Consider the following 26,021-nt stretch of genomic DNA (forward strand, 5'->3'; position numbering starts at 1 on the left):
GGCTCCCGTAGGCCTTAGAGCTACTATGCAGGCAGTGTAGATATGACCCAATATAATGGTCTTGTCAGGTTTTTGTGACAGAAGAACAGCATTATAAAGAGAGATTCCAATAATGCTCTTCTGCCAAACAGCATTGGTGCAGACAGTGACACTGATATGTTGTTCACTTCAGCCTCTTCTCTTAACATTCTCCTACCACCTGGGGCCAGACATAAAAAAGGCTCAAAAAATCTGTGCAGACCTCCAATCTGAAGGGACCAGGATGCTTCCCAGACTAAATAAATTATCCCTGTACCTGTCTTTAGATATCTAAAGCACATGGGCATCAGAGATGTTCAAGAGCTGGCAGGGCAAGTGCTTCTGATACATGGACATATGGAGAGCATAAAGTGTATACACTTGCCCCACATGTACATGTAGCCCAGAGCAGTGGAAATGTGCAGAAGAGTGAACTGCTACTTTTATTTTTTTTATCCAGAAGTATTATGGCAGGAAGTCCCCAATTGGGCGTGATGTATGCCGGCTGCGGAAGGCATATTACAGTGCTCGCCACGAGGCCTCTGCCCAAATTGATGAGATTGTGGGGGAAACTGCCAGTGAAGCTGACAGCAGCGAGACATCTGTCTGTGAAAAGGAGAACGGGCACGAGAAGGATGAGGATGTGATCCGCTGTATTTGTGGCCTTTACAAAGATGAAGGGCTGATGATCCAGTGTGAAAAATGCATGGTGAGGAGGAGAACCTTGGTCAATAAAGCCTGTACCCATAGCTCCCACATAGCTGATAGGTGAATCATCCCTTCCCTTCTCCAAAGAAAATTTGGATCTTCTGTTTCCGCACAGAAAATGCAATTAGCACCACTAGGGAGAGGAGCTAATAATTTTGTTAAACTGTTAATAATCTTGTTAAACTGCTTGTTAAACTGTTCTCCAAAAAGAAGATAAAACTCCAGTAATAAGCCTCTGAACAGCCAATTGCATACAGATCTTACTTTCCTGGGCATTGTATGAAATAGTTAAAAAGAAGCCCCAGGTTTCCTTTAGGATGCTTGCCCTCATGCTTTCTTTAGTCTGGAATTGTTTTTAATCTATAAATTAAAACCCAGGTCTTCCTAATCAGGACATATCTTTGTAGGTTTGGCAACACTGTGACTGCATGGGTGTCAATTCAGATGTTGAGCACTACTTGTGTGAGCAGTGCGAACCTCGATCCGTCAGCAGGGTAAAACATTTTCAATTCTTTTTTTTTGCAGCTCTCACACTTGTACTTTTTCACATGCCAGGATGTAACTAGTGTTTTGGTAAAGAGGGAGTTCTCACTGTTCTTAGCTTTGTGCTTGTATGCAAATAGTATGGAAACAGTTCACAAGCTAGCCTGTCCTCCAAACTAGCAAAGGCAGAAAGTGAGTCTCTGAAGTAGTCTATGCCACGATTTATAACTGTCAACAATATAATATAGCTTTCATATTAGTAACCAACGTTCTTTATCTCCCATGATAGAGGAAGAGAAATTCACAGGAAAGTTTCCCTATTTTCTAGGGCTGTGAAACCAGATAAGGCCAGTGTAGGACTGAGGCAAATGGGGAATGGGTAAAGCTCAAGCATGACTGGACACCAGTCCAAGTTACCATCTCTTCAAATCTTGTTTAACTTTCTGTTAAATTTTAATTCTTGTTCTGTGTCCAGCTCTACCAAGTATTTCCAGAAGATAGGAAAGGTGGTTGGTAATAGCCCCAGGTCTGTACTGATTGTATCGAATGATGGAAAGGAAGGGTCGGGCCATTTCATCAGTCTGTCTTCTTTCTTCCAGGAGGTCCCTATGATTCCTCGTCCCCATTATGCCCAGCCTGGCTGTGTTTATTATATATGTCTGCTAAGAGATGATCTGCTGCTGCGTCAAGGTGTGTCCATCCTCTGATGACAGTGGTGATTTCTGTCAGGGAAAGTGCAAAGAGCTCTCTGCTATAACCTTGATTCAGATATATGCAACTTTATGAGTAGGAAATGGTGAACTTTGCTATTCCAGAGGTGACAGAGTGAGGAAGCTGAGATTCTCAAGCTGATTGGTGAATATGCACTTAAGTATCTTGACCAAGGGCTTCCTTCTGACCAGAGAGGGTGAGTGCTAAGATGGCTGCTAGGAGCAAATGCAAAAAGCAAGCCAAGGAAGGATGGAAGGGCTGCAGCCACATTAAACGAAAACACCTGTTAGTTCACTTAGCCTATCCTTTGCTCTGTACAACATATACTGACCCTTGGGGGCAGGTCTGTCCCTCTCACAGCTCAGTGTCAGGAGCTCTTTCTAGATACTGAACCTGAATTTTCTTTTTCTTAATTTCATCCCACAGATACAAGGTTAGAAAGAGGCCAATACATATAAAGAGAACTGCTCAAGAATGAGTAAAGCCAGTTGGTATGTTTGTCAAAGGGGGGTGGGAGATTTTTCAGGAGGGGGAGAGATACTAAAAAGCATATGGGGGGCGCTGAGTCTTCCCTATGCTGCATCTGGAGTGCTCATTCCCTCCACCCTTCAAATTCCCTCTGCAGTAGTCACCTTGTCTGCATTAGAAATTCCTGGTTTGCTCTTCGTTGTAGTTTCTGTTGGTGGGTTGTTGGTTGGGGAATTTTGGGCTCCCAGGTTTGCTTCTGGTTTCTTTTTCAAATACTTATGTATGTAGTTGTTTTGTGGAGGCACCAACAATCGTACTAAAACAATTAGGTGAACTGTGAACAACCCATTCATAGGTGCATTGAGATTAAGATGAGAAGGAATCACTAGACTGTCCAGTTTGCCCAAGTATCTCTGCATCAAGTTCAGTTGCTTTAATTAGACCAGAGCAGTTCTGTCTTTAGAAGCCTCAATCAATTGCTCTGAGAACAAGAGAGACCAAGGCTCCTGCAGTGGCAAGGTTTTGGTTAGGTGAGAGAAACCCAGGTAATCCCAGCAAGCAAATATACATCCCAAACTGCAGAACAAGGTGAAAGGCCCCAAAGTCTTTGCCAGCCTGGCCTGAATCAGATCAGAAAGCAGGGTAGAGATGCACCTTATGCATCTCTGATTTAGTCAGTCTATACGATGCACCTCTACTGTGCCTTCGTTCAGTCTGTCTACTGACTAACATGGCTACCTTTCTGGATCAGATGATCCAATCCTTCCCAACCTCAAATCTGGGGATCGTTTTGACTGTGAGCATACAAATGAGATGCATAGATCAGGCATCTAAAAGAGGATTCTTTGCACCACTTCAGAGCACTGCTGTACCCCAGCCCACGTCCAGTGTCTAACTGTCACTAATATCTGATGCTTCAGAGAGAGGTGAAACACACACCATGTATCTGGCTAATTGCACATCAGGGAAGAAAATCCTTCCTGACTGCTGCCAAGTGATGGTGAGTCCAGCACCACCCCAGGTGAGGAGTTCCATCCTCACTGCACAGAAACTCTTCTTTTGAGGTTGAATTTCAAGTTCTAGACACTGCATCTTATTATTGTACCTTTGTCAGCAAGACTGAAAAGCCTCCAGCTATCAGATCTTTTTTACATGTAAGTACCTGAACACAATAATTAAGACACCTCTAATCCTACCCTTCAATAAACAGAATAGGTTAAGTTCCTTAATCCTCACACTTGAAACGCTTCTTTTTCATTCCCTGGATGATTCCACTGCAGGCTGTTTACAGTCAGGGGCTGTCACAACAGATTTTCCAATATTCAGGGTCAGAAAACTCTGGAAAGAGAATTGATAGTGTTAGTAGTTGCAGCTTACAGATTGAAGTAGGATTTTCCAGAAGCCTGGTGTGAGATCCACCCAGGCCTTGGGATGCTCTGAGGGATAGGAAGCTTGTTATGGAGACTCCCCTCTGGCAGTGTTCTCTCTAATACACCAGCAGGAACAGCTGCAGTTCCCCCTGCGTGCTTTTCAGACTCTTTCAGATGCACCCAGCCCTTCTTTCCTCTTTCAGAGCAGAAGGGAAAATAAACTGGGCAGCTCTTAGTCTTTCTTCATATGGAAAGAGTGTGTTGCAGGCCCTTTAATAGGAAAGAGGAGTATTCTTGAAAAATAGTGCCTGATCCAAGGGATGTCTATGCAGCAAAATTAAGGTTTGATTTTTAGCAAAGGTACATATCACCCGGGCTTACTTTTAATCTGGCATGGAGAACTATAGTGGTGAAGATGCGGCAGCATAGGCAGGTCACTAGAGGACATATGCAGGTCCTGGGGGTACTTGTGCTGTTTGCTAGCCTGCATGCAAATCCCTGACACCATGTCCTTGCTCCTGTTCATACCTGTTCAAGCTGGATGAGAGCTAGCATAGGAACTGCTGGTCACAATAATGCAACAACTTCATTTTGCTGTATAAGTGTTCCTTCAGCCTAGCAAAGCTGGGCAGATGTTATAGGCCACAGGGGCAGAGGAACGCTTTTATTTTTACCATCAGTCTCTCACAGTACTGCAGTATGTTGCACTTAGTTATTAGAGTGACAGACAGCAACATAAAACTCTGAAACAGAGACTGTATATGTGGTGGAAAAGCTTTTACGAGTCTCCTATTAATGTGTGCATATTCAGCCGACGGTATTTGTTTTACAGTTGTCATTTGAATCCAGATTTCACTAAGGAAACCCAGGGATCATGAGACTTGGAGGGCTTGGCTGAACTTGGCTTCTCAGCCAAGAGCCCCCCGAGTCTGTTGGCACCTGTTGTGTGAAGCTTTGGAAGTAACCAAGGTAGAGACAGAACTTGCCCTGAACTGAAGGAAAGAAAGCATTAGTTTAAGATGCCCTTAGTCTTCTCAGTCTGTGAGGAGAATTCAAATGGATTATTACTGATTTCTTGGTTTTAAAAAGCCGGTTTCTCTCTGCAATTAAAAGGAGGTTAGCTTTCCAAGACTTTGCGTAGTAGCACTTAATGGCTTCAGGTGAAGGAGTCAATCATGGGGCCTTCAGAGGTTTTCATTCATTGTGAATGCATTAAAACACAGATGAAAATGGTTTTAAAATATTGCACAATACTTCCTGTAGCATTTGGAATGGTACTTTGAATTTCTTTGGAATTTCCTTCTGACTATCTCCAAGTACTTTGTGAGTATTACTGATGAAAGCTTATGCGAGGGAGAAAATATGGCACGGGACCACCAGCAATTACTACATATATAACAGAAGTAGTAAGAGACCTCCAGCTAAGATAAGAGCCTAATTCCTGAGGGCATTGTGCCAATACATGATAATAAAAGGTGGTGGTTTTTCAGCAAAAGAGCTTACCATCTAAATAGACCTGTCAGTCACAGCAAGGGAGAAAGGTAGTCGTGTTATGCCCATTTTACAGGTAGGAGCTGAGTGATAAAGCGACTGGCTGAAAGATGTACAGCGTTCTAAAGGAGCATGGCTCAGTAAGATGGGGACTGCATTGGGTTCTCATCCCTGTTCCTATCCCCTGTGAGAGGAACAGGTATTCTACTACTGTCCACCAGGCAGGAGCAGGGACTAGAACACAAGGCAGTGCCCACTAAGCCACATTCCCTTGCTTTCCTGGCACGGGGGATGTATAGCCCATGGCACGGTGGTTAGAGCACTTTGCTGTAGGTTAATGCACCTTCTGGGTGAGGGGAGTCAAGAACCTAGATCTTCTACTTCCTGGGCACTTGTCCTTGCCACTTGGTTGTTGGGTCCCCTCCTACTCAAAGCAGCCAGTAGTCATAGTTCTTCTGGAGCTTGCTTCAGGGACAAATGCAACATAGATGCACCTGCCCGGGTGGAATAGGATCACAACAGAGCAGGTTTGGAGTAGGACCTAAGGGTCTGGGCAGATGGCTCAGAAGATCACTTACCTGGCTAAAGCAAACTGTGGAAGTGCTGTGGACTCATCAACAAGGTTGTTGCATTTGGACTAGTGGTTTTTCGGTCAACTGTTTACTTTTCCAGCAGTGACCTGTTGTCTAGAAAACAGATATTTCCCTCTTAAGGAATAGGGGAAGAGTTAGTTATTCATTTAAAATATCACAGTCTCTGTTATAATTTGAATAGCATGTTTTACTAGCCAAAACCTTATTCCAATTACTACTTGGCAATAATGGATCTTTTTTTATAATGTGCCTTCACTTGTGACTTGAGACATATAATTCAAGTTATGTTTAGTTCTCAGAATCTTTATGAAGATGAAGGCAGCCAACTGCTAACTTTCTGGCTCTGCATCACTTATGTTTTAGTCTTTTAAAATTAAATGTTTGGCAGCTGTCATGTTAGCTTTAACAAAGCCAGCTTCCTCTGTATTTTTGGTCCATCGTGTCTTATAATTAGTTCCTTACAGGTTGCATGTATTGTGCCTTTTGCCAGGTGATTGTGTATATCTGATGAGAGACAGCCGAAGAACTCCAGATGGGCACCCTGTCCGGCAGTCCTACCGGCTGCTATCCCACATCAACAGGGAGAAACTTGATATCTTCCGCATTGAAAAACTCTGGAAAAATGAGAAGTAATTTCAAGTCACTTTCTGTGTTCTAAGTATTCCTTTTATCTGCAAAAAACAGAATAGCTTGTAGAAGTTTATTATAGACAGTGCAAGGTAAAAGGTTGGTGTTTTTTTTAAAGTGGTTAGACTATAAGTATTATTTACATTTAGTAAAAAGGGTAAACTAGAAAAAAGGCTTGTTTGTGTAATGAATACAGGGCTTTAAAAGCAGTCTGAATCACTGTCATGCGACTCATCTGTTATTTTTTCCTCTTACCTGCCAACAGAGAGGAGCGATTTGCTTTTGGTCATCATTACTTCCGTCCACATGAAACACACCACTCTCCTTCCCGAAAGTTCTATCACAATGAGCTGTTTCGTGTGCCACTGTATGAGATTATCCCCTTGGAGGCTGTGGTGGGGACCTGCTGTGTCCTGGACCTCTATACCTACTGTAAAGGTAAGTAGGCTTTACAGGCTGAGAAATAACACAAAACGCAGTGGGACATGACATTCTCCTTATTGCGCTTCACGTCAGCTGTTTCCCACACCATCTCCACAATTTTTTTTCTCCCTTTCTCATTAGTTTGTCCATAACTTCTATGTATGCATAAGCATGTGTTGGATGAAAGCAGTAATACTCTACCTTTTGGCTCTGCAGGCCAGATTGGGTCCTGGTCTCCAGGATCAGTTCCTGTACTGTCTCCCTGGTCTCTGCAAACCTGAATTGGGCCCCTTGCTCCCCCATTGGGGCCACACCAGCTCTGCCCATCCCAGCACACTAGAATCAGGCCCTGTGCTGCCTCTACTAGAACCTGTGCACCCCATATACTGCACAGGGCTGTGTTATGCAGCCCGTGGGGCTCCCCACAGATTCAGAAATTTGGCAGTGGGGGGGCTGCAACCGTTGCTACCATTCTCCCGTTGCCGAATTTCCGGATCCATGGGGAGCCTTGTGGGTGGAAGTTTGACGCTCCCCACCCTGGAGTATGCAAGCTTTCTTCTTGCACTGAATTAGAGATTCACTTGTGTATTAATCTCAGTGAAAGAGAGCAGGAGTAGCTGAGACTCTAGAACTAAAGTGGTTCTAGTTTCATCTCTTTTCCATAGTGCCTGGTTTCTCTTTGCTCTGGAATACTGTGTGCTTTCTCTAGGATCAGATAAGCATTTTTTTCCAACATGCTTTTTCCCCCACCATAACTTCAGGGCGGCCAAAGGGAGTCAAGGAGCAGGATGTGTATATCTGTGACTATCGCCTTGATAAATCAGCGCACCTCTTCTATAAGATCCACCGAAATCGCTATCCTGTATGCACCAAGCCCTATGCCTTTGACCACTTTCCCAAGAAACTCACACCCAAGAGAGACTTCTCAGTAAGTGCCTGTTCTAATGACTTTCCAGCTTCTTAGTAGGAGAAAGGACATAATTGTTTTGTAGCAGTGTGTTCTACAGGCTTGAAATTTACCTAGAGACCTAGATGACTTCAGTGTTGAGACATGTAGTAGCAGGAACTGGTACCATGGGGTGAGTGGGGCATGTGCTCTATCCTTCAAGTGGTAGGTCACAACCCCTTCTACTTGGGCACTATTGCCTCCATTGTCTGAGATAAGCTAGCTCTTCTTTCACACTGCACTTCAAGTGGTACTTTATATATACGCTGTTCAGTGCTGAGTACTTAGTGTTTGCTTTAACTGAGACCTTTGTTGTTGTTGTAGCCTCATTATGTTCCAGACAACTACAAGAGAAATGGAGGCAGGTGAGTCCTATCTGCTGGGATGTTCATGGACAAGAGGTTGGATAATGCTTTTTGTTTATGAAACACCCTTGCCCATTCTATGCCTATGTCCCCAAGATGCTGTAGATTCAGTAAACCTAAATAATTGGAAATACCCTCATACTCACACGAACTGATAAAACAAATGGTAGAGAATGTGAGGGAATAGCAAAAAAAAAATAGAGGTAGGTATGAGTCTCAGAAAACATTGAGAGGGTGGTCTGGTCTGTGGGTTCAGCTTAAAAGTAAGCAGAGATGACTTGAATCATGTTATGGCGAAAGCCTAGGGTCCAGTTCAGCAAAAACACAGTAGCCTCCTGAGCTATTCTGCCTGAGGCTGAGATGCCTACCCAGGGGGTTGGGTAGTCACAGCTCCCAGGCATAGAGGGCTGATGGTCTCTGTATCATTATGAGTTTTAAAAACACCCATCAGGCCTTGTGAAAGCAATAGCTATAAGTCCTTAGTGGAGGCAGAGCCCAAGGAATTTGGAACAACAGAGAGTTCTGTGGCCTGAGAAGATAAATCTGTTTTAGTTCTCAAAAGCTTGTTGCAGAAGCAGGCTCAGGAAGTAGGTAACACTTGCAGCCTTGCAAGGTCAGATGATACTAGGCATGTATCATTTTTTCTCTTACATAAGTAGTGGGTCTGGCCTCAGAACTCCCCATACCAATAGAAACCACTGTGATTGGCTGCAAACAACAGAGAATTTGAAAGCCTATAAGTGCAACTATGAAGAATTTATCTTTCAGTCAACTGCCTGAAAACAAAAGACGTTTACATTCTTCCCTCCCTTCTAGGTCATCTTGGAAGACAGACCGCTCAAAATCACAGATCAAAGACCTGAACCAAGATGAGGATCCTCTTCCACTCATTGAGGATGTGCTACTGAACCAAGAACAAACTTCCAGTGAGATGCCTACCCTTGAGGAGCCAGAGAAGGAGGCAATGCCTAGTGAGGGCTGTGAGAGTGATAAAAAAGTGGAAGACAGTAGCTCCGTCACAAGGCAGCTGTGCACTCCTGAGGAAAGGCGGCATATTCAGAGAGAGAGACTTAATCAGATCCTGCTAAACCTCTTAGAAAAAATCCCAGGGAAAAATGGTGAGAGATCAGCCATTTCTCCCTCTAAGTTTGTTTTTAAGGGTCATGTAGGACATGTTAGTAATGCAGATATTTTGGGCTTGGATGTAATGTTTGTCCAGTGGTCTCTGCACAAAAAAAGATTGCCTTTTGAAGCACTTGCAGGAGATTTACAAACTTTACTAAATTTCTGACTTAAGTGATGCAATAGGTACAGGACTTGTAGGTATCCTCAGAGTGCTTTGTCATTACTTAACTCTCCTTTCTTTCCCCAAAATAGGTAGGTAATTATTATCATTCCTGTTTTATAGCTGAGATAATAGAGGGGCAGATGCGGGAAGATTAAGGGTTTTATCTAGAGCTCAATGAATTTGAAGTGGATTGGAAGAGTCATTTGTTTCAGCAGTCGGAATCAGGTCCTGACTTGATTTCTCTTTAGCCTCGAAGGACAATAAACTCTTGCTTGGATAGGAGTACCCAGGCTTGCTTTAATCCAGCATTCCAAAGTGGCCAGAGTCTCTAGAGACCACATACTCTGTTACTGAAGCCTGCATCATGGCATCCTGACAGCCTCTGTTGCCTGTGGTAGCTGGCTAGGTTTAAACGAGCATGCGTGCATCTGTCTGGGCTATGGTAACATGTCCATTTTGCTGCATAGACCTCCCCAGAGAGAATTTGGGTTAACAGCCAGAATCGAAGCTCCTGCCTTCAAAGCAAGCAGATCACATATCTCTGTCATGTAACAGGGGGGTAAATGCACGAGCCTCAGGCAGAGTAATGTCAGCTCTTTACTAAGAACTCTGTCATCTATTGCAGCTATTGATGTCACTTACTTGCTGGAGGAAGGATCAGGAAGAAAACTGAGGCGGCGTACTCTCAGCATCCCGGAGAGTAGCTTCAGGAAGTGATGCCCCAGCAAGAGCCTGTGGTCTGGAGTCCACTACCAGGTCTGCTAGAGACTGACTGGGAAAGCCCCCCCACTTCCTGTGCACTGTCCAAGGGAAAAAGGGCAGAAGAAAACTGACAAATATACAAACAGTTAGCACTTAGGTGTCTGGGCAGGGAGTGGCCCTGCCCTGCTCTGCAGTGCTCGTATGGTGTGTGTGTTGTTGGGCGTGCCTTGTATTGATGTTAGGTACTGAGAAAACCTCGTGGTTATTTGTCCAGGGTGGTCAAATTTAATTTATTTTTGCTCAATGTCCCCACTCGGAGGGAAAAAAAAAAAAGGGGGGGGGTCCTATAGAAGGATGAGGACGGACTGACTCTGATGAGACTATTTCCCGTCCTCGCCAGCTCACCTGTGATTGTACAAGATACTGTTGACACCACCAGTATGTGAAGTCTATAGCGAGGGTGAAAGCCCAGTGGCTTAAAATAAAGGCTACCCTAAAGGTGTGGCCTCCAATTTGCACAAGTTCAGAGGGGAAAGCAGTGTACCAGAATGTGCAAAATGCTTACCATGGAACGGCCGGTGCGTGGATGCTCCTTTTGGTCTGTAGAGAGGAAACCTCCTTGGTCATCTAGGAGTAGAGCGACAGTTGGCTGTTCAAGGCACTTGTTCCACATCCTGAAAGGGGGTGGGGGGAGGGGGGGATTTTTTTCACTTTTTTTCTGCAGAGAAGTTTTATAAAGCAGGTTGAATCCTGACGACACCATTGCTGTTGGTTTTTTTGATAAGCTGTGGTTCTTGTGTGTCCAGTGTGTTGTGCAAATTTAAAACCTGTTAAAAGAAAAAAAGAAACAAAAAAGAAAAAAAAGAAACCCTCACTACATGAACCGTCAAGCAGTATTCAGAGCGCGTCTTTGTTGTGACCTGTAGAATATATCCACTGATAACACTATTCTTGTGTTCTACCTGTACAGCTGAAACGTCCGTCTCTTAAAGAGACAGTGTATTTTACCCCTCCCTCTCTCTGCCCTCATTAAAGTGTTGTACCCAGAAGCTACAGCCAAGGCGCTGACTTTTCACTGCATGAATTGTGATTGCCATAGTTTACCATAAACTAGTGCTGGGCCAGGATCCACTGTATTACAACATGTAACCTTCCCCAATATCCAGTGCCGTGAAGCTATCATCTATCTGTCTCTGGGTCAATCCCAGTTAGTGGCAAAGAGAGGGTGCAATAGGCTTACACTGCCCCTTTAAAATGGCTTTGCTTTTTTTGTCTTTCAGACATACATATGCATATACAGTCCTGTTTTAGATGTTCTTATAAGAAAACAGTTTTTAATGTGCCAAGTTGTATATATCTGCTGCGTGGATGTAAAGCAATACGGTAGTTACATGTTCCTTTTTAATGGACCAAGCTTGTCCTAATGTACATTCTTGTTATTATTATAATTATTATTTTACTCTTAGTGGAACATGACTCATTCCATTAACTTTTATGTGTTGATTTAAAAAGAAAAAAAAAGAAAGGAAAAAACCCTTTGAGAAAAAAATATTTTATTAAAAAAAAAAAAGAAATAAGAAAATAGTTTGGAATATTTTCTTACTGTAGAGAAGCACTGTACAGTACCAGGAACCCTGAGTATAAAATACTCATGCGTGTAGTAGGAATATCGCATGTCCAAAATCTTGAGTTGTTTCATTTAGTTTAAAACAGAAATCATTGTCTCAAATGGTGTTAAACACTAAAAACTTTTTAAAAAATAAAGTGCGTACAGAAGCGAGACACTAGCTCTGTCATTTTATCTTTCTTTTGTTGAAAGACTAAACAAAATGTTTTTTAGACAATCAAATGTTAGGTAAGTGCAAAGAATTGTTTTTCTTACTGGTGTAGAAATTAATGACTTTTTTTATTTTTCGGTTATTTTATAATAATGAAAAGACCAGTGTGTCACCAGGATCGCTGTTTTAAGACCAGGAAGCACTACATTATTGCAAATAGATACGAACTCTTAGTCTGCATGGGTGTAGGCTGTGTGATTGCTGAAAATAAATGCTGCTAATATATTTCCTTTTTACAAAGCATATCTAAATAGATCATTGTTTTGATGTTAATCTTTGTAAATTATGTATTACCAATTTTAACATTGGATGTAATTGCATAAAAAGCCTGCATCTCAATCCTGAGAGAGTCTAGTATTAAATGGAAAAACTTTTCCTATTGATGACTCGTGGGGTTTTCTTTGATGTCTTTGATTTCACTCTCTTGCCTCTTTTGTATCAACAGTTCCTGTCATGTATTCAGAGGAGCTTTCAACCCTTGTTAAAATAGAATTGTTGCTCCATCTCCTTGGGAATATCCCATTCCATTCATTGCCTGATCATTTTTGGCATTCTGGGTGCACTGCGTTTGCTGCTGATGTTTTTCTGCAGCCAAACAGCTTGTGGTGGGGAGCATGCTGGCAGTTTCCATGTTCGGTCCGCCTTGGTAGGAGTTGCTGTGAAGATGCAGAAGCCCAGGCAGATCAGCAGCATCTGGCTAAGGCATTCACTGTTAGGAAGCTAGGGAGCACAGAGTTGCTTAACTTTGATTGGATGTGCAGGCAGGTTAGTACGTCATTAAACCACGTTCATGGGCATGCGATACCCATGCTCAAAATGAAGGGATATTCCACACCCTGAGAACAGGACCCCAGTTTCTGCTAAATCCAAAGCAGGTATTTTCTGTCGACTTCAGAAAGTGACACGCTGACTGGCACCACATGCAGCATACTTGCTACCCCAAACGGTAGATTGGAGGGTGTCCCAGGTAGTGCATTGTCATTGTGAAGGACTATGACTCCTGTAAGAAAGAGGAAGGGGCCATAAAGCTTCAGAAGTGCAAGTGGCAGTATGACTTCCTTGCAGCTGTTGGCCTGGCCATGCATTACTCCCCTCTCACAGGTCTCTTGGCTCCTTCCTGAAGATTTGAAACACTGTGAGGCTGGAACATGTAACACCACTGGGATGTAGAAACCAGGTGCTTGGAGATATTTGAGGATGATTCTTTCTCAAGCAGGGGTTGGACTAGATGAACTCCTGGGGTTCCTTCCAGCCCTACTTTGATTCCATGACTTCCCTGTGGCTCCTTCAAACTTGCAGAGTCCTTTTTCTCTCACTGCTCCAGCTGCCAGCACTAAGGCAAGGTGTCTGCAGATTGTCTCCTGGATTAGGGCCTTCTCCTGTTCAGAAGGCTGTTTTGCATTCGTTGAGGTGCTTCAGCTGCTCTACTCTTGTTCCAGACCTCCGTTCCATTCAGGAATTCCTGCGTTTCCCAGGGAAACGGAGCGGTTTCCAAAAACACATTTGCTGTCCATTTGTGTCTTGCACAGGACAGAATGGTTTCTTGATGATGGTTTTTTAGAAGCAAATGGATAGTAGAGCACAGCTGTCTATGCTGACTTGCTGAACCACCATTTAAATGCTTCTGACCCACTTTAATTGCCTTCCCTTCTCACTACAGACCACACCTCAAGGGCTGTAGTATTAAAAAGTTAATTGAACAGTACCTGGATTGATCTCCTGCCAATCCAGCTCCATTTCAAAGTTCAGAGATGGCTATGAAGTTCAATCAAACCTACCCAAGGCATATCGCAAGCAGAATAATATTCCAGTTCAAATGCAGTATCCCTTTGTCTGACTATGAATTCCAGAGCCGAAACGAAAATGGAACAAGATAAAAGCTCTTTATCTTGCCATGCAGAACACACACCAAATCCAAAAACATGGGCTCAAGTGTCATTAAAGTAATTTAAAGGGTTGGAAAGGGCTGGTCTAAAAAAGTCACTTAGGCTATGCTGGCAGGGAGCTGGCCTCTGCGAGTAGAAGCTACCCACTTTCCCAGGCTTAAGGATCTGGCTCTTGTAGTCTGTGCAGCCAGATGGTGAGGCTCCCCTTGCATCTAAACAGGGAGAAAATAGTGGTGATGCCAGAGCGTAAGTAGTGCATCATCAGCTCCAGCTATGTTTTGGGCCTTGGCATTTCAGATTAGAGAATGCTTTTGCACACCACAGGCTTCACGCTGAAGGAAATGCCAGCAGCATCTCTCCAGCAGGGAGCTCTCGGCTCAGTCTCTGGGGCTTAGCACTGCTGGAGAGGAATTCCTGTGTGCAATACTTTCACTTGCAGCAAGCAGGACATGCATCCCTGACCTGCGCCCAGAGCAGGGGGTGGGCCACAAGCCTGCAGATGCTGGAGTTGGAAAGGCTTTGCTCCCAGCCCGAGCCTAGTGCTCATGTTCTGCCACAAGCCACCGACTCGGTGGATGTAAGTAATGCACCTGAGACTGACACTGGCCTTGCAACCACCTTAGATCTGTGCTTATTTGTGCCTCCTGCTGTTCACAAGCGAGAAGTGACTGGGTTGTGTCTGAGGTCATTGCTGGCCTATCTCCAGCTACTCACAGGGCTGTGCTGGCCCCAGAGACTCCAGGAAAGCTTCCTGCCTGGGGAAGCAGACTGTCTTGGAGCTGCTTGCCCAAAACAAGAAGGGGCTTGTCCCCAAGGGAGTCTGCCCATCCTTACACACAAACACTGCAATCCCCTGCCCAACTGCCCCCAGGAGCTGTTAACCCTTGAGGGGAGAGAAGGGAAGCACAGCATGAGCTGGGCCCTCCCATACTTCAGGCAGCCTGGGTTGCCACTCCTCCTACCCACAACTCCACAAATGTGCACACACATGTGGCTCAGGCAGGTGGGGGGACACAAGGCTAGAGCACTGGTGATCTTGGTCCCCAGCAATGTCCCAAAGGCCCCATTCCCCCCACAAAACCAGTTTGTGCAGGAGCCTAGCCACTGCCTGCGGGGGGGGTGGAGGAGGTGTCTGCAGTATAGCGAGGTATACTCATTGCACATATGAGGGGTTTGGTGGGGACATCACAAGTATGGCCATGCCTGCCACCCCAAAACTCTCAATGTCCTCATGTAAGAGCCACACCACAGCCCCTGCAACATGGGGACTCGTGCACAGTCATTCGCTCATGCCCAACATCACCATAGACCAGTGCAACTGTTCTCCCCCTACCACCTTCTCTCTCTCTCACCCCCCCCGCCCCCCCCCCCCCCGGGGCTTGCTCTGCTTCCTATTGCAACTCTGGCACTCCTATCACTACGCCCCCCCACCTTACCACCCAAGTAACCTGCACTGCCCCCCCATGCAACAGTTTGCACTGCCCATCTCCCAATTTGATGGCAACCCCCCTCCCTCCACGCAAGCCCTTACCCCTGCCATTCTTCCCACTACCTCACCCCACCCAATCCCTATAGGCAAACATAGGGAGGTGCTGCACATCCCACCCTGCCCCCAACAACCCTGACCCCAGTGCCCTGGTCTAATACAGCTCATTCATCACTGCCAGCACCCCACCAAACCTCTCCATGCCCTGCACCCACAAGCTCCCTGATTGCCCCCCCCCAAACCAGTATCCCCTCCACAGAATCCCCCCCAACCCCCTCCTCACCCCTTCAAGGCAGCTACTGCCTCCTGCTGCCCAGCGCTGGGGGCAGGGGTTGAGTGGGCAGGCTGCCCCAGCAGGTCCTGGAGCCTGGCTCTGCAGGCACAGCCCAGCTCCCCACACAGCCTGGTAGAAAGGAGGCAGCCACACACCCTGCCTTGCACACACATCTTTATTTTCACCCACACCCAAGGCCGCACGTTGGGCTCTGTGCACACAGCTGTCTCCAGGGGACAGTGGGAGCCTGGCTCTGGCGTGGCCATGGAGGGAAGGGCCACCCAGGGCATGCAAGGTGGCAGGCAGCAGGACACAAGCAGCAGCACGGGGGCAGTATGAGGGTGACAGTCGTGGGGCCTCAGGAGTCCATGGGCACAGCCAGGATGACGCAGGCATAGTGAGGCAGCAGGGCACCAGCAGGGAGGGCACTGCCAGGCTGTGCCCATGAGGAACAGTGCCATGCGGCCCATGCCAAGCCCTAGCCCAGGGTGACCCCCACATCTGCCTGCAGAGCTGGGGCAGGGGCAGGGGTAGGAGCTCCCTGCCGTACCCCCCTCACACGATCAGGGAGGTGTAGCTGACAGGAACGAGGCCTGTGTCATTTTCGTGGCAGCAGCGGATCCAGTCCTCGTCCACGGTGGCCATGAGCTGCAGGACGTCGCCCTTGCGGAAGCTGAGGTAGCCGTGCCCGGCGCCTGCGTGGTCGCACAGCGCCCGCACTGCCCTGTACACAACAGGGAGCATTAAGGGCGCAAGTCCGGGTCAACTGGGGCCACCAAGCTGCTTGTGCCCAAGGCCTGCCCCAGCCCTCCGTGTGCTTGGACGCCTGCCCCGCATAGCCCCAAGCACCCAAAGGCCCCACCTCACCTGTGGGGCTGAGGCGAGTCGGGCCCTTCCTTCTGCTGCTCTGGAGGCCAGGGCTGCTCAGGGGCTGTCCCCTTCCTCACCAGGGAGAGCATGCTCACGGGGGGGCGCAGCCAGCTGGAGGGTCTCCTGCAGGAGAGCAGAGGGAGTCGCCAGCCGGGCGGCACCCCCACTGCCCCCCCAGACCCCGGAGGAGGGTGGCAGGGGCCAGGGCCCCATGGGGGCTGAGAAGCCCCAGGCAGATGCCAGCAGAAAGATCTGAGACTGCCACCGTTCAAGGCAGCATCTGAACTCTGCTGTCGCCCCGAGCAGCCGGGCCTGGAGCTGGGGCGTGCTGCACGGGACGGGCACTGGCTCTGGGCACAGCTGGCATCGGGCGTGAGAGCAGGCAGTATCAAGCTGGCCCATGGCTCCATCTGTGGCAGAGCTGAGAGCTGGCAGGCAAAGTCACGCCAGAGCCACGGGCACAGAGCTTTCATACGTCTATCAGGGGCTCGCCCATGCCTGGCACGGGGCTGTGCAGCAGGTGTGCTGCTTCTGCCACCTCCTCTACCCACCCCCCCCGCGGGTCCCTCTGTGGCTCCTGCTGGGCCAGCCCAGCCCTTGGACACCGCTCGCAGCCCTGCTCCACTGGGCAGCCTGAGAGTGCCAGGTCTCAGTGCAGGGGGCTCCCACTGCCCAGCCCCACCTGGGTATTACCTGGGTCTGGCTGAACTGGTGTCAGGCTCCATGGGAAGGCCTCGGGCAGATGGACAGGTGGCTCCAAAGAGGCGGCCCAGCCAGGCACCCTTCCCCCAGCCAGGCTCCTCCAACATAGGTTGGCTTCTGTCTCCGGCAGCAGGCTCTGGCAGCGCGGGGTCCCTGGGGCCCGTGGACTCCCTAGCTGTGGCCTGCAAGGGCAGCCCCAAGCCCCTTGCCCCGCTGGTAGAGTCTGGGCTCACAGCACTGCTGCCAGTCCTGGCCTCAAGAGGCTGCAGCTCCGAGCTGCTGGGCCCCTTGGCTGGTGCCAGGCAGGATGCGTTAATCAGGCTGGGATCCCCTGGAGCCGTTCGCAGCGCTGTCCAGCGGGTGAAGGGAAAGTCCTCCTTGCCAGGAGCTGTGTAGACCCCTGAGGCCTGGCTCAGCTGCCCCCACCAGCCGCCCAGCCCTGCCCTGGTGCCCCGAGGGCCCTGGTCATGCTCAGGGCTTCGGGAGGGGCTGTCGGCTCCTGTGAGTGCGTGGCTGAGCCGGCCACCCCACTGCAGCACGTGCTGGAAGGTCTGCTGCAGTGAGACCCCCACCCGTGGGCTGGGGAACAGGCTGGTGGCAGCTGCTGTTAGCTGGGGCCTTGTGCTGTCCTCTGTGCCCGTGAGGCCTGCCTTGCCCAGGCCATCTGGGGCAGCCCCATGCTCCGGGCTGGCCCTCTTGGTGCTGCCTTGGCCCTCGGCTTGGGCCCCCTGAGCCTGGGTGAGGGGGCCCTGGGTTTCAGCAGGACGGGCAGCTGAAGCAGGGACCAGGGTCGGGCCAGAGGCAGGGTCTGGCAGGGGCCTCATGTCCACAGAGAGATGGTGGTGCTCAAACAGCAGGTCAAGGTGGAAGGTGAGCACCGAGAGGGGCTGGATGAGGAGCAGCAGCTCATCGGCCAAGTGTGGGAGGGGCCCCTGGCTCAGGGCAAGGAAGGCCGAGGGCAAGTAGAGGACGGAGATGACACCTGAGAGAGACAAGGGCTGCACCAGTGAGCAGGCAACACGCAGGAGATGCCCAGTGCACCCAGCTGCCCCCCACAGAAGTCCTGGCTCCCAGCATGGGACCCAAACCAGGGCTTCCCTGTGCACGGCCCCGTGCCTTACCTGGGCTCTTATGCAACTGGGAGATCCACAGCTCCAGCTGCTTCAGACTGAACAAGGCAGAAAGCGTCCAAGTTAGCATCGCGCCACACGAGACCCAGAATGTTCCCTGCAGGCAGCGCAGGGCAACCAGGCCAGGGCATCCCAGGGCATGGTCTCCACATGACAGTGAGGGACACCCCTGCCCAGGAGGAGCAGGTGGGGCCTGTCTGAGGATAGCAGAGACCAGTGCCAAAGGACACACACGGGTCCCGCACTGGGATCCTGGCAGGGAGCCACTGCCTGCCCCTGCCTCAGGCCTCTTCCCAGGGCGGAGGCAAAGGGAAGCACAGGGCTGAGCTTGGTCTGACCCCACTCCCCATTGTGGGGCCAAAGCAACGCCACCCCAGAGCCACCTGCCCCAAGCTCATCTTGCTTGGACCCCGGCTGCTCCCACTTCTAGCCTGAACAGGTGCCCTCAGCCAGGAGCAGCCCCACGAGAGTTCACAGCCGCAGGGTCCCAACACGAGCAAGCCCAGGCAGCACATGCCCTCAGGACCCCTTGGGATTTGTGGCTGCCGAGGCCTTGCTCTGCGCCGCACTGTCCCCTCCTGCAGCGCCCAGGCAGAGCGCCCGGGGCAGCCCCTGAACACCACTTACTTCAGGAGGCCGAGGACAAAGGCGTGGAACCGCTGCCTGCTGCTGCTGAGAGGAGCCAGCCGCGAGACGCGCCAGTACAGGGCCTGCAGCGACCGGGTGCCAGGGCCTGCGGGCACAGGGCATGCGGCAAGCACCGCCACTCACCCCCGCTTAACCCCCCGCCTGGTGTGCGCGTGGGCACAGCCCGCCACAGCGCCAGCGGACGAGGTGCTGCGGGAACAGGTGCGAGCCCCGCAGGGACGTGGCCCGTGCCCCCTCTCCCACCCCCTCGGGCTCTGCTGCCTGCCCTGCGCTCCTCCCGCTACCCGCGGGGTGGCATCTCCTCCTCCCTGCAGCCAGCGCTGCACAAACTACCTGGCTTCACCGAGGCCTCCACCACGCTCCAGGGGGAACTCCTTCTTTGGCCTGTGATGATGTCCTTCTGGAAGGGCTTCAGCCCGTCCCCCACCAGCGCGTGCAGCGCCGGGCACAAAGTGCGCAGCAGCAGGTAGCCCACGTCCGGGCTGAGCTGGCTGTCCCCCAGCTGGGCCTGGGGAAGAGGAGAGGCGGCCGGATGCTGGCAGCCCCTGGCCGGAGGCAGGGCAGGAGGCGGCTCTCTCCAGCCCCTACCCAGGGCCTGCAGCAGCCAAGCCCCCCCCCGGGACACCCCCGGCCTCACCTTCTGCACCAGGTTCCTGGCGGCGCTGAAGTGGGCGACGATCTTGTCCACGGAGGCGCTGACAGCGACCAGCAGGGCTGGAGGGGCAGAGAGCAGCGCTCAGCCCGGCCCCGGCCCCTGGCGGGGCCAGGAAGGGGCGAGAGGAGGCGTTACCTTTCTTCTGCTCCCGCAGCTGCAGGCAGGCCGGGGCCGGGGCCGGGGCCATGCGGGGCCGGGCCGCCCCCGGGGCGCCCGCCAAGGACCGGCAGCGTCTGCCTGCAAGGGAGAGCGCGGTCACGGGAGCCGCGGGGGCAGGCCGGGCCCGGCCCCGGGCTGCGGCAGGGACGCGCGGCGCCGCCCGGGCCGGGAGCCACACGTCCGGGCCCCCAATGGCGCCGCCGGGCGGGGCCGCCCCGGGCAAAGGGCGCAGCAGCGGCGGGCCCGCCCCGCCCTGCCCCGCCCCGCGCCCCGGGCCGGGCCGGCGGCGCCGGGCGCTGAGGCAGCTGCGGAGTCCGAGTCCCGCGTGCCCGGCCCCCCTTCCTGCCTGGCACGCGCCGGCCCCGCCTCGCGGCTCGGAGGGGCACCTGCCCTGCGCGCTCCCCCGCCTGCGCCTCCTCACGGCCTCGTGCGGGCCCCAGGCCGGGGCGGAGCAGCCGGGCGCCCGCTACCACAGGGGACGGACAGCTTACGTGGCTTGGGCGGTCGTGGAGTCGCGGCCCCTGCGCTCTCCCACAGGCCGCAGCAGCTGCGCCTCCTCTCAGGAGCGGCCGGCCCGGGGCGCGCGCCAGGGGGGCAGTGGCCTCGGGGCCCCGCGGCACCGACCCGCGGCTCGGCGGCCTCGTGGGGCGGGAGGGCCATGGCCGGGAGGGTCCTGCTCCTCGGGAAGAACGGGGAGAGGAGCACGGACAGGTCCGGGCTGCCCAGGAAGGGCAGGCCTCCCCGGTGGGGCGGGGAGTAGGCCCCGACAGGGGAGAGGCGGATGGGGAGCAGCTCCTCGGGGGAGAGGGCGCCCAGGGCACCCCCCTTCCTGCTGGCCAGGAGACAGGCTTCATCGCAGGACAGGGTCTTCAGCGGGGGGCGGAAGGGGGCCGCGAAGAGGACGGGAGACTTCAGCTCAACACTCTCCAAGCTGGAGTTAAGGGAGGGGAGAAGGGGCAGGGGAGGCACCACCGGGTCCGAGCTGCAGTAGAGAGACCTCCCGTCGGCTGAGAAATGGAAGAGCAGAGGCTGGAACGGCAGCGCCTGAGGCCTGGGGTAGCGAGAGAGGAAAGAGCCGACTGCAGGCGGGGGCATTGCAAAAAAATGCAGCCAAAACCAGGGAGATGGGGTGGGGGCAGCGGGGGGCGTGGAGAGGGCAGGGAGGCATGGGGGGTCGCCGGGGCCACGGGGCGTGGGAGGCAGGAGTTGGATTCAGGGAGGAAAAACAACATCCAAAGAAACCAGAAGAAACAGAAGAGAAAACAGACCAAAAAAACCCAATAAGTGGGAGTGAGGCGTTTCCAGGGCAGCAGCGGCAGGGCGGCGGGGTGAGGAGAGAGAGACGGAGACAGAGTTAGCCGGAGTCCCTGCACCCACCGCAACCTCGCACCTATGAGCTCACCGCGCAGGGCTGGCACCCTCCACTCGCGTGGGCACCCGCCAGGCAGTGCCGGCGCCAGGGCCAGCCCGTCCAGGAGGGCAGTGGGGAGACAGCAGGACTACAGCCAAACAGCTGAGCAAAAATGAAAGCGTGGGGGTGACAGCAGCGCCGGCCTGGCACGAAGGGGCCGCGCTCCTGGCCTCTCCCAGCCCATGTCCCGGGGTGCCCTCCGCAGGCAGCAGCGCTCCAGGCCTTGCTACCTTTGCCCCTGGCACGGAGCCTCCTCCACCCGCCCGCAGGCAGCATGGGCTGGCAGCTCGCGCCCCTCTCTAGACCCCCCAGGAGGTTCTCAGCCCTGCTGGAGCCAGGCACTTCATCCACCCTGGCTGCCCACCAGGAGCCAGAGAATGGCCGGGCCCCAGGACAAGAGCGATGCTCTCTTCAGTTCACAGCAGGTGCTGCAGTGCCCTCGGAGCACCGCAGCCCAGAGGCAGCCCCCGGCTCTCCCAGGCACGGGGAGGAAGCAGGCTCTCGGGGGGCGCAGCTCTGGGATCCAAGCTCCCTCCCGCGTGCCCGCCTACCCAGCTGTTCCTCACCCCCTGCCGCTTCACTGAGAGCTGCCTTCATTTCACTGCAATGCCCTCTGGCTGCCTAGTGGAAGCTGGGTCAGATCTAGCCCTGCAAGTAAACCTCGGGCCCCTGACCCACACAAGGCTTCGCTGGGCTATGCAAAAGCAGCTGGGGGTCCACAATGGCTCAGGGCATCACAACCGGGGACCCCGGGATGTTCATTCTGAAGGAACCGGGCTGGGCACCTCTCCAAGTCAGGACGCAGGGAGATGCCGCCAGCAGCAGGCTCAGCGCTAACCTGAGACCCCAGTGCCCACCTGCAGCCTGGCTCTGAGCGTCCCCTTCCTCTGCAGTCTGCTTGGCCGCAGGCCCTGGCCCAGGAGCGAGCACTCAGCCGCTGTCGCAGGGTGGCAAGCGGCAGCAGCGCAGAGGGAGGAGGGAGAGCGAGGGCAGGCACAGCGTGCCAGGAGCAGCTGGGAACAAGGAGGGCGAAGGCGAGGGCAGGACTCCCGTTCTTGCAGACGGCCCTCTGCCGGGTGCAGAGCAGCCCAGGTGCCCAGACATCGCCTGCACCACGCAGCAAAAACCTGAGCAGCTCAGCGCATGGACACAGCATGCATTCGTTACTGCTTGGCCTGGCCCAGCCCGGCTCGCCCGCCTGGCCCCACGCACCAGCACCAGCACCAGCACGCCTCCATGCACACCCGACACTCTTCCTCCACCAGCACCCAGCAGTACCTGGCCCTGCAGCTCACCAGCCACAGGCCCCAGGGGAGCAGCAGTGAGAGCAGGGACGGCGGAGGGAGGGCTGTCGACAGAGATGGGGTGCACCAAGCAGCAGGGCCAAGGCCAGGGGGAGGAAACCCTGGGGTCAACCTCGTGGTGGGGGACGGGGTCACAGCTAATCTCCAGAGCTCCCCCACCCCCAAGAAACCACCGCCCCCAGGCCTGCTCACTGGGTACCTGGGAGGGGGGCTCCCCTTAGGCCACCAAGGGGATGGGACGTTGGCAGCCACCCGAGCTCTTACCCTCTTTGCAGGTCCTGTCTTCTCTCTCGGCTCTTCCCAGCTCCCAGGGGTCCCCATCAGGCCCTCGGGGCCTCCACCCCGCAGCCTCCTCCTCCCAGTCAGACCAAAACTGCTTCCTCCTGGGGGCACAGCCTCCTGCGGGCAGCCCCCTGTCCTCAGCATGGCCGGCCAGTCCCTCTGCGATGGGCTGCAGCCCAGGCCGCGACTTCTTCCTCTGCGGCGGGTAGCTTTCCGCAGGAACCACGGAGTGGCCGCCCAGTGGCAGAGCTGGTGCCCAGGTGGGGCCCTGCAGCCCCTCGCTGTTGGAGGGAGCTCTGCCCACGGCTGCCTGCTGGGGCTCAGGGAGCTCCTGCAGCGCTGCTCCTTCCGCCCATGCCAGCTGGCCTCTCTGCTTGTTGATGGCATTGCGATAGCGGAGCTCCTTGAACGTGGTCACCTCCCTCTGGCTGGAACCGGGGGGGTTTGCCTGCTTGTCAGGCTGGGGCTGGGGCCTGGGCAGCTCCTGGCCCTGGGCGCTGCAGGCAATTAGCTCGCTGGGTGGTGGCAGCTCCGTGTCGGGAGAGAAAACAATCAGCCAGTCGCTCCTGTCCTTCTTGGCCTGCGCAAGGTGGGGTCCAGCCACGTTCCTCTTCCGTTTCTGAGCCAGCTCGTGGAAGGAGGTGATGTTCTTTCTGGCGGGGTCTCGGGGCGGCTCTCCCAGGCTGCCCATGGGCTCAGCAGGTGCCTCTGCTGGGCCAGGCTTCTCCGTGGCCATCCTGCTCAGCAGTATCTGCAGCCCTCTCTTCGGCCGCGGGGGAACGGGGGGTGGGCCGCTAGCTGGCCCAGGCATAGGCTCCAGGGCTCTGTTCAGGTTGAGGTCCAGCTGTCCAGGTGCTAGCGCACAGGTGCCCGGACGGGGGCTGCCCATGGCAGGAAGGGCGTTGCAGTTGGAATCCAGCTCACCGCCGACGGCTGGGGGCGGGCGCAGCCCCGGGGTCTCCGGCATGTCCACGCTGGCAGAGGTCGTGTCCGACAGGGAGTTGAGGGAGCTGCTGCTGCAGAGGCTGTCCGGGCTGCCCTGGGCCAGAGCCTCCAGGTGCTCCCACTCTGGTGGGCTGAGGCATGAATCTCTTCCATCCGGAATGACGGTGCCCTGCTTGGTCGGTGGTACGGCGTCGCGGGCATCTTCGATGGGGACAATATTCGGCTGCGGGTCTGGAGACCGGGTCTCGTCACTGGGGAACTCCTTGCAGTAAACAGAGACGGGGGTGTCATCCAAGCTGAAATCTGAGCAGCTGCTGACAGAGGAGGAGGAGGCAGGGTCAAAGGGGGAAGCCAAGTTCTCCTCCACAGGCAGGGAGAGGAAATCCCCTAAGGCAGGCTGGTTCTGGAGACCTGACTTCAGCGGCTGCGGCACGTGGGACTCGCAGCACCGGCACTGCAGCAAGGGGTTGTTGGAGTTGGCATCAACTTGCTCCAGGGCACCATGGGTCTCCTGGCAGTCGCTGCAGCCTGTCTGCTCTCCTGGTGCCGTGGTGACCGAGCCTTCCCGGAGCTCTGGATGCCGGGAGAGGTGCAGCCCCAGGGAGACATGCTGCAGGTGGATGTGGTTGAGGTTGCACAGCAGGCCTTTCTTTGGCGACAGCATGATGCCAGGGGGTTGGCGGTGCCCAGGTTCAGACACCCCAGCCCAGCTGCTCAGATCATCCACCACCCTGAAAAAGGCAACATGTCTTCTCAGTCACAACAGGCAGCAGCAAGACAGAGCGAGCACAGCAGGGCAGACCGATGGATGGGTAGAGAATGGGCAGGCTGCCCCCATGCAGCATCCACAAGGAGGGACAGGAGGGAGCCGTGGCTCCAGGCAGAGGGAGCAGGACCCTACTCGGGGCACAGCCGGCAGAGACAAGGTGGCATCAGGAGTGGGAACGAGGACAAGAGCTCCAGACTGGACCCATCTCCTGGGGAGCAGCCTGCTCTGTGGGGCATAAAGGATCTGTCCCCATCCCCTTAGCTCCAGCTGTTCAGCAGCTGTTCTCTGGGGCTCTGGCCCAGGGGCTCCCTCAGGTGTGCCAGCAGCTTCATGGGCTGGCCTCAGATCTGCAAAGGCAGCAGCAGGCCTGAATTACCTCTGCCAAGTTGCAGCAGTCTGGACCTCAAGGAGACGACACCCTTGAAGCTCAGCTCGCCGTCAGCGTGGGCCCCAGGCTCTGTCTGAGGGTGCGCCCAGCGCCGGGGAAGAAGCTAAAGGCTGAAGTTGCGTCTGGGGAGTCACTTGCTGCTGCCCTGCCTGCGCCCAGGCATGAGGGCAGCAGGAGCTGACCTGGAAGGCACGAGGAGAGAAGTCACGGACAGGCAGGCCCCACACCCGACACAGGCAGCAATGGGCCCCACTGGCATCGCCTGGCACCTCGTCCGTGCCCATCGGGCTGGTGCTCCGCAGAGGCTGCTGCACCAGGTCAGCCATGACCTCAGGCTCTCCCTCCCGCAGCTGTCCTGCACCCGGCTCCAGCCCCGGCCCAGCAGGAGGGGAGCCAGGCACGCGGGTCCCCGAGAGCCCCTCGCCTCTCCCGCAGGCGGCGGGCAGGCCGATCGGGCACCGCCGCCAGGCTGGCGATGCCACAGCGGCCTGGCAGGAAAATGCCGCTTGCCCCCCCGGCCCCGCTGCCCCCCAGCACCAGCCAGCCTGGAGCTGCCCCTGGGAGGCGGCCCCGGGGCCGCGAGCTGCCTCGCGCCGCCCCCCCCCATCTGGTCATCAATAATTCACAGCGAAGAATCTGTTCTCATGACAACCGCTCTCCCCCGTCACGTGGCCCTGCCCTCTGCACCAGCCCCGCCCCGCCCCGCCGCGCCGCGCCCAGTCCCGGGGGCCCCGGCAGGCGGGCGCAGCCCCGGCGGGACCCGCTCCCCCGCCGCGCCTCCGCCGGGGCCGGGCCGGGGAGCAGCTCAGGGAAGGAAGCGCAGGTGCCGGCTCGTTTGGGGCCAGGGGCTTTTCCCCCGGCCCCACGTCCTGTCTGGGCCCAGGTGGCAGCAACCGCCCCCGACACCGGCCCCTGGCGTGCACACGGCGGGCTGGGGCTCCAGCCGGCGGTTCGCCCTCGGCCCCCGGCGTCCCTCTCGGCGGGGAGCCTGCTCCGACGCCGGGCCCGGGAGGGCGGAGGCCCCAGCCCCCAGCCCCGTGCTCGCAGGACGCCCGCGGGCAGCGACCACACCGCCCCGGCC

At 54.2% G+C, this 26,021-nt stretch overlaps 2 protein-coding genes across 7 annotated transcripts in view; one reads left to right on the forward strand and one right to left on the reverse strand.

The window, feature by feature from the left end:
* Positions 1 to 12,410, forward strand: part of ASH1L (ASH1 like histone lysine methyltransferase) — a 99,859-nt gene extending 87,449 nt beyond the window's left edge. For 2 of the 5 annotated variants that reach the window (XM_090055489.1, XM_090055491.1), the window contains 9 exons: positions 479 to 727; positions 1,134 to 1,220; positions 1,809 to 1,899; positions 6,333 to 6,471; positions 6,735 to 6,907; positions 7,654 to 7,820; positions 8,163 to 8,203; positions 9,020 to 9,321; positions 10,117 to 12,410. In XM_090055489.1, coding sequence (XP_089911615.1) covers positions 479 to 727; positions 1,134 to 1,220; positions 1,809 to 1,899; positions 6,333 to 6,471; positions 6,735 to 6,907; positions 7,654 to 7,820; positions 8,163 to 8,203; positions 9,020 to 9,321; positions 10,117 to 10,208 — 1,341 coding nt within the window. In that variant the 3' untranslated portion in view covers positions 10,209 to 12,410. Of the gene's footprint in view, positions 1 to 478; positions 728 to 1,133; positions 1,221 to 1,808; positions 1,900 to 2,346; positions 2,412 to 3,247; positions 3,542 to 6,332; positions 6,472 to 6,734; positions 6,908 to 7,653; positions 7,821 to 8,162; positions 8,204 to 9,019; positions 9,322 to 10,116 lie in introns of those variants that run through there. The other 3 variants (XM_090055492.1, XM_090055493.1, XR_016443301.1) reach the window with 3 other exon arrangements.
* Positions 12,411 to 15,836: 3,426 nt separating this feature from the next.
* RUSC1 (RUN and SH3 domain containing 1) lies at positions 15,837 to 25,337 on the reverse strand. 2 transcript variants are annotated; one of them, XM_090051019.1, is made up of 11 exons: positions 24,929 to 25,337; positions 22,821 to 24,514; positions 20,333 to 20,920; positions 19,818 to 19,919; positions 19,665 to 19,741; positions 19,361 to 19,535; positions 19,007 to 19,112; positions 18,371 to 18,417; positions 17,241 to 18,231; positions 16,545 to 16,670; positions 15,837 to 16,401 (listed from the first exon to the last, which is right to left on the reverse strand). In XM_090051019.1, the coding sequence occupies exons 2-11, from the start codon at positions 24,445 to 24,447 to the stop codon at positions 16,233 to 16,235; spliced, it is 4,008 nt and encodes a 1,335-aa protein (XP_089907145.1). In that variant the 5' UTR covers positions 24,448 to 24,514; positions 24,929 to 25,337; the 3' UTR covers positions 15,837 to 16,232. The 2 variants fall into 2 exon arrangements, with proteins under 2 accessions (XP_089907145.1, XP_089907144.1); XM_090051018.1 differs by lacking the exon at positions 20,333 to 20,920 and having other exon boundaries at positions 24,929 to 25,320.
* Between the last annotated feature and the right edge of the window lie 684 nt (positions 25,338 to 26,021).

This window comes from Crocodylus siamensis, chromosome 6 (assembly GCF_052110815.1).
Source record: "Crocodylus siamensis isolate JL-2025a chromosome 6, ASM5211081v1, whole genome shotgun sequence".
NCBI lineage: Eukaryota > Metazoa > Chordata > Crocodylia > Crocodylidae > Crocodylus > Crocodylus siamensis.

Bases quoted from the DNA above. Each gene is read 5' to 3' on its own strand.
- RUSC1 (XM_090051019.1), bottom strand. From the start codon at position 24,447: ATGCTGTCGCCAAAGAAAGGCCTGCTGTGCAACCTCAACCACATCCAC. The intron at 19,536-19,664 runs GTGAGGCCGGGG...CCTCTTCCCCAG, and splicing joins CCAGGAACCTGGTGCAGAAG to GCCCAGCTGGGGGACAGCCA. The intron at 16,402-16,544 runs GTGAGGTGGGGC...TGTTGTGTACAG, and splicing joins GACTCGCCTCAGCCCCACAG to GGCAGTGCGGGCGCTGTGCG.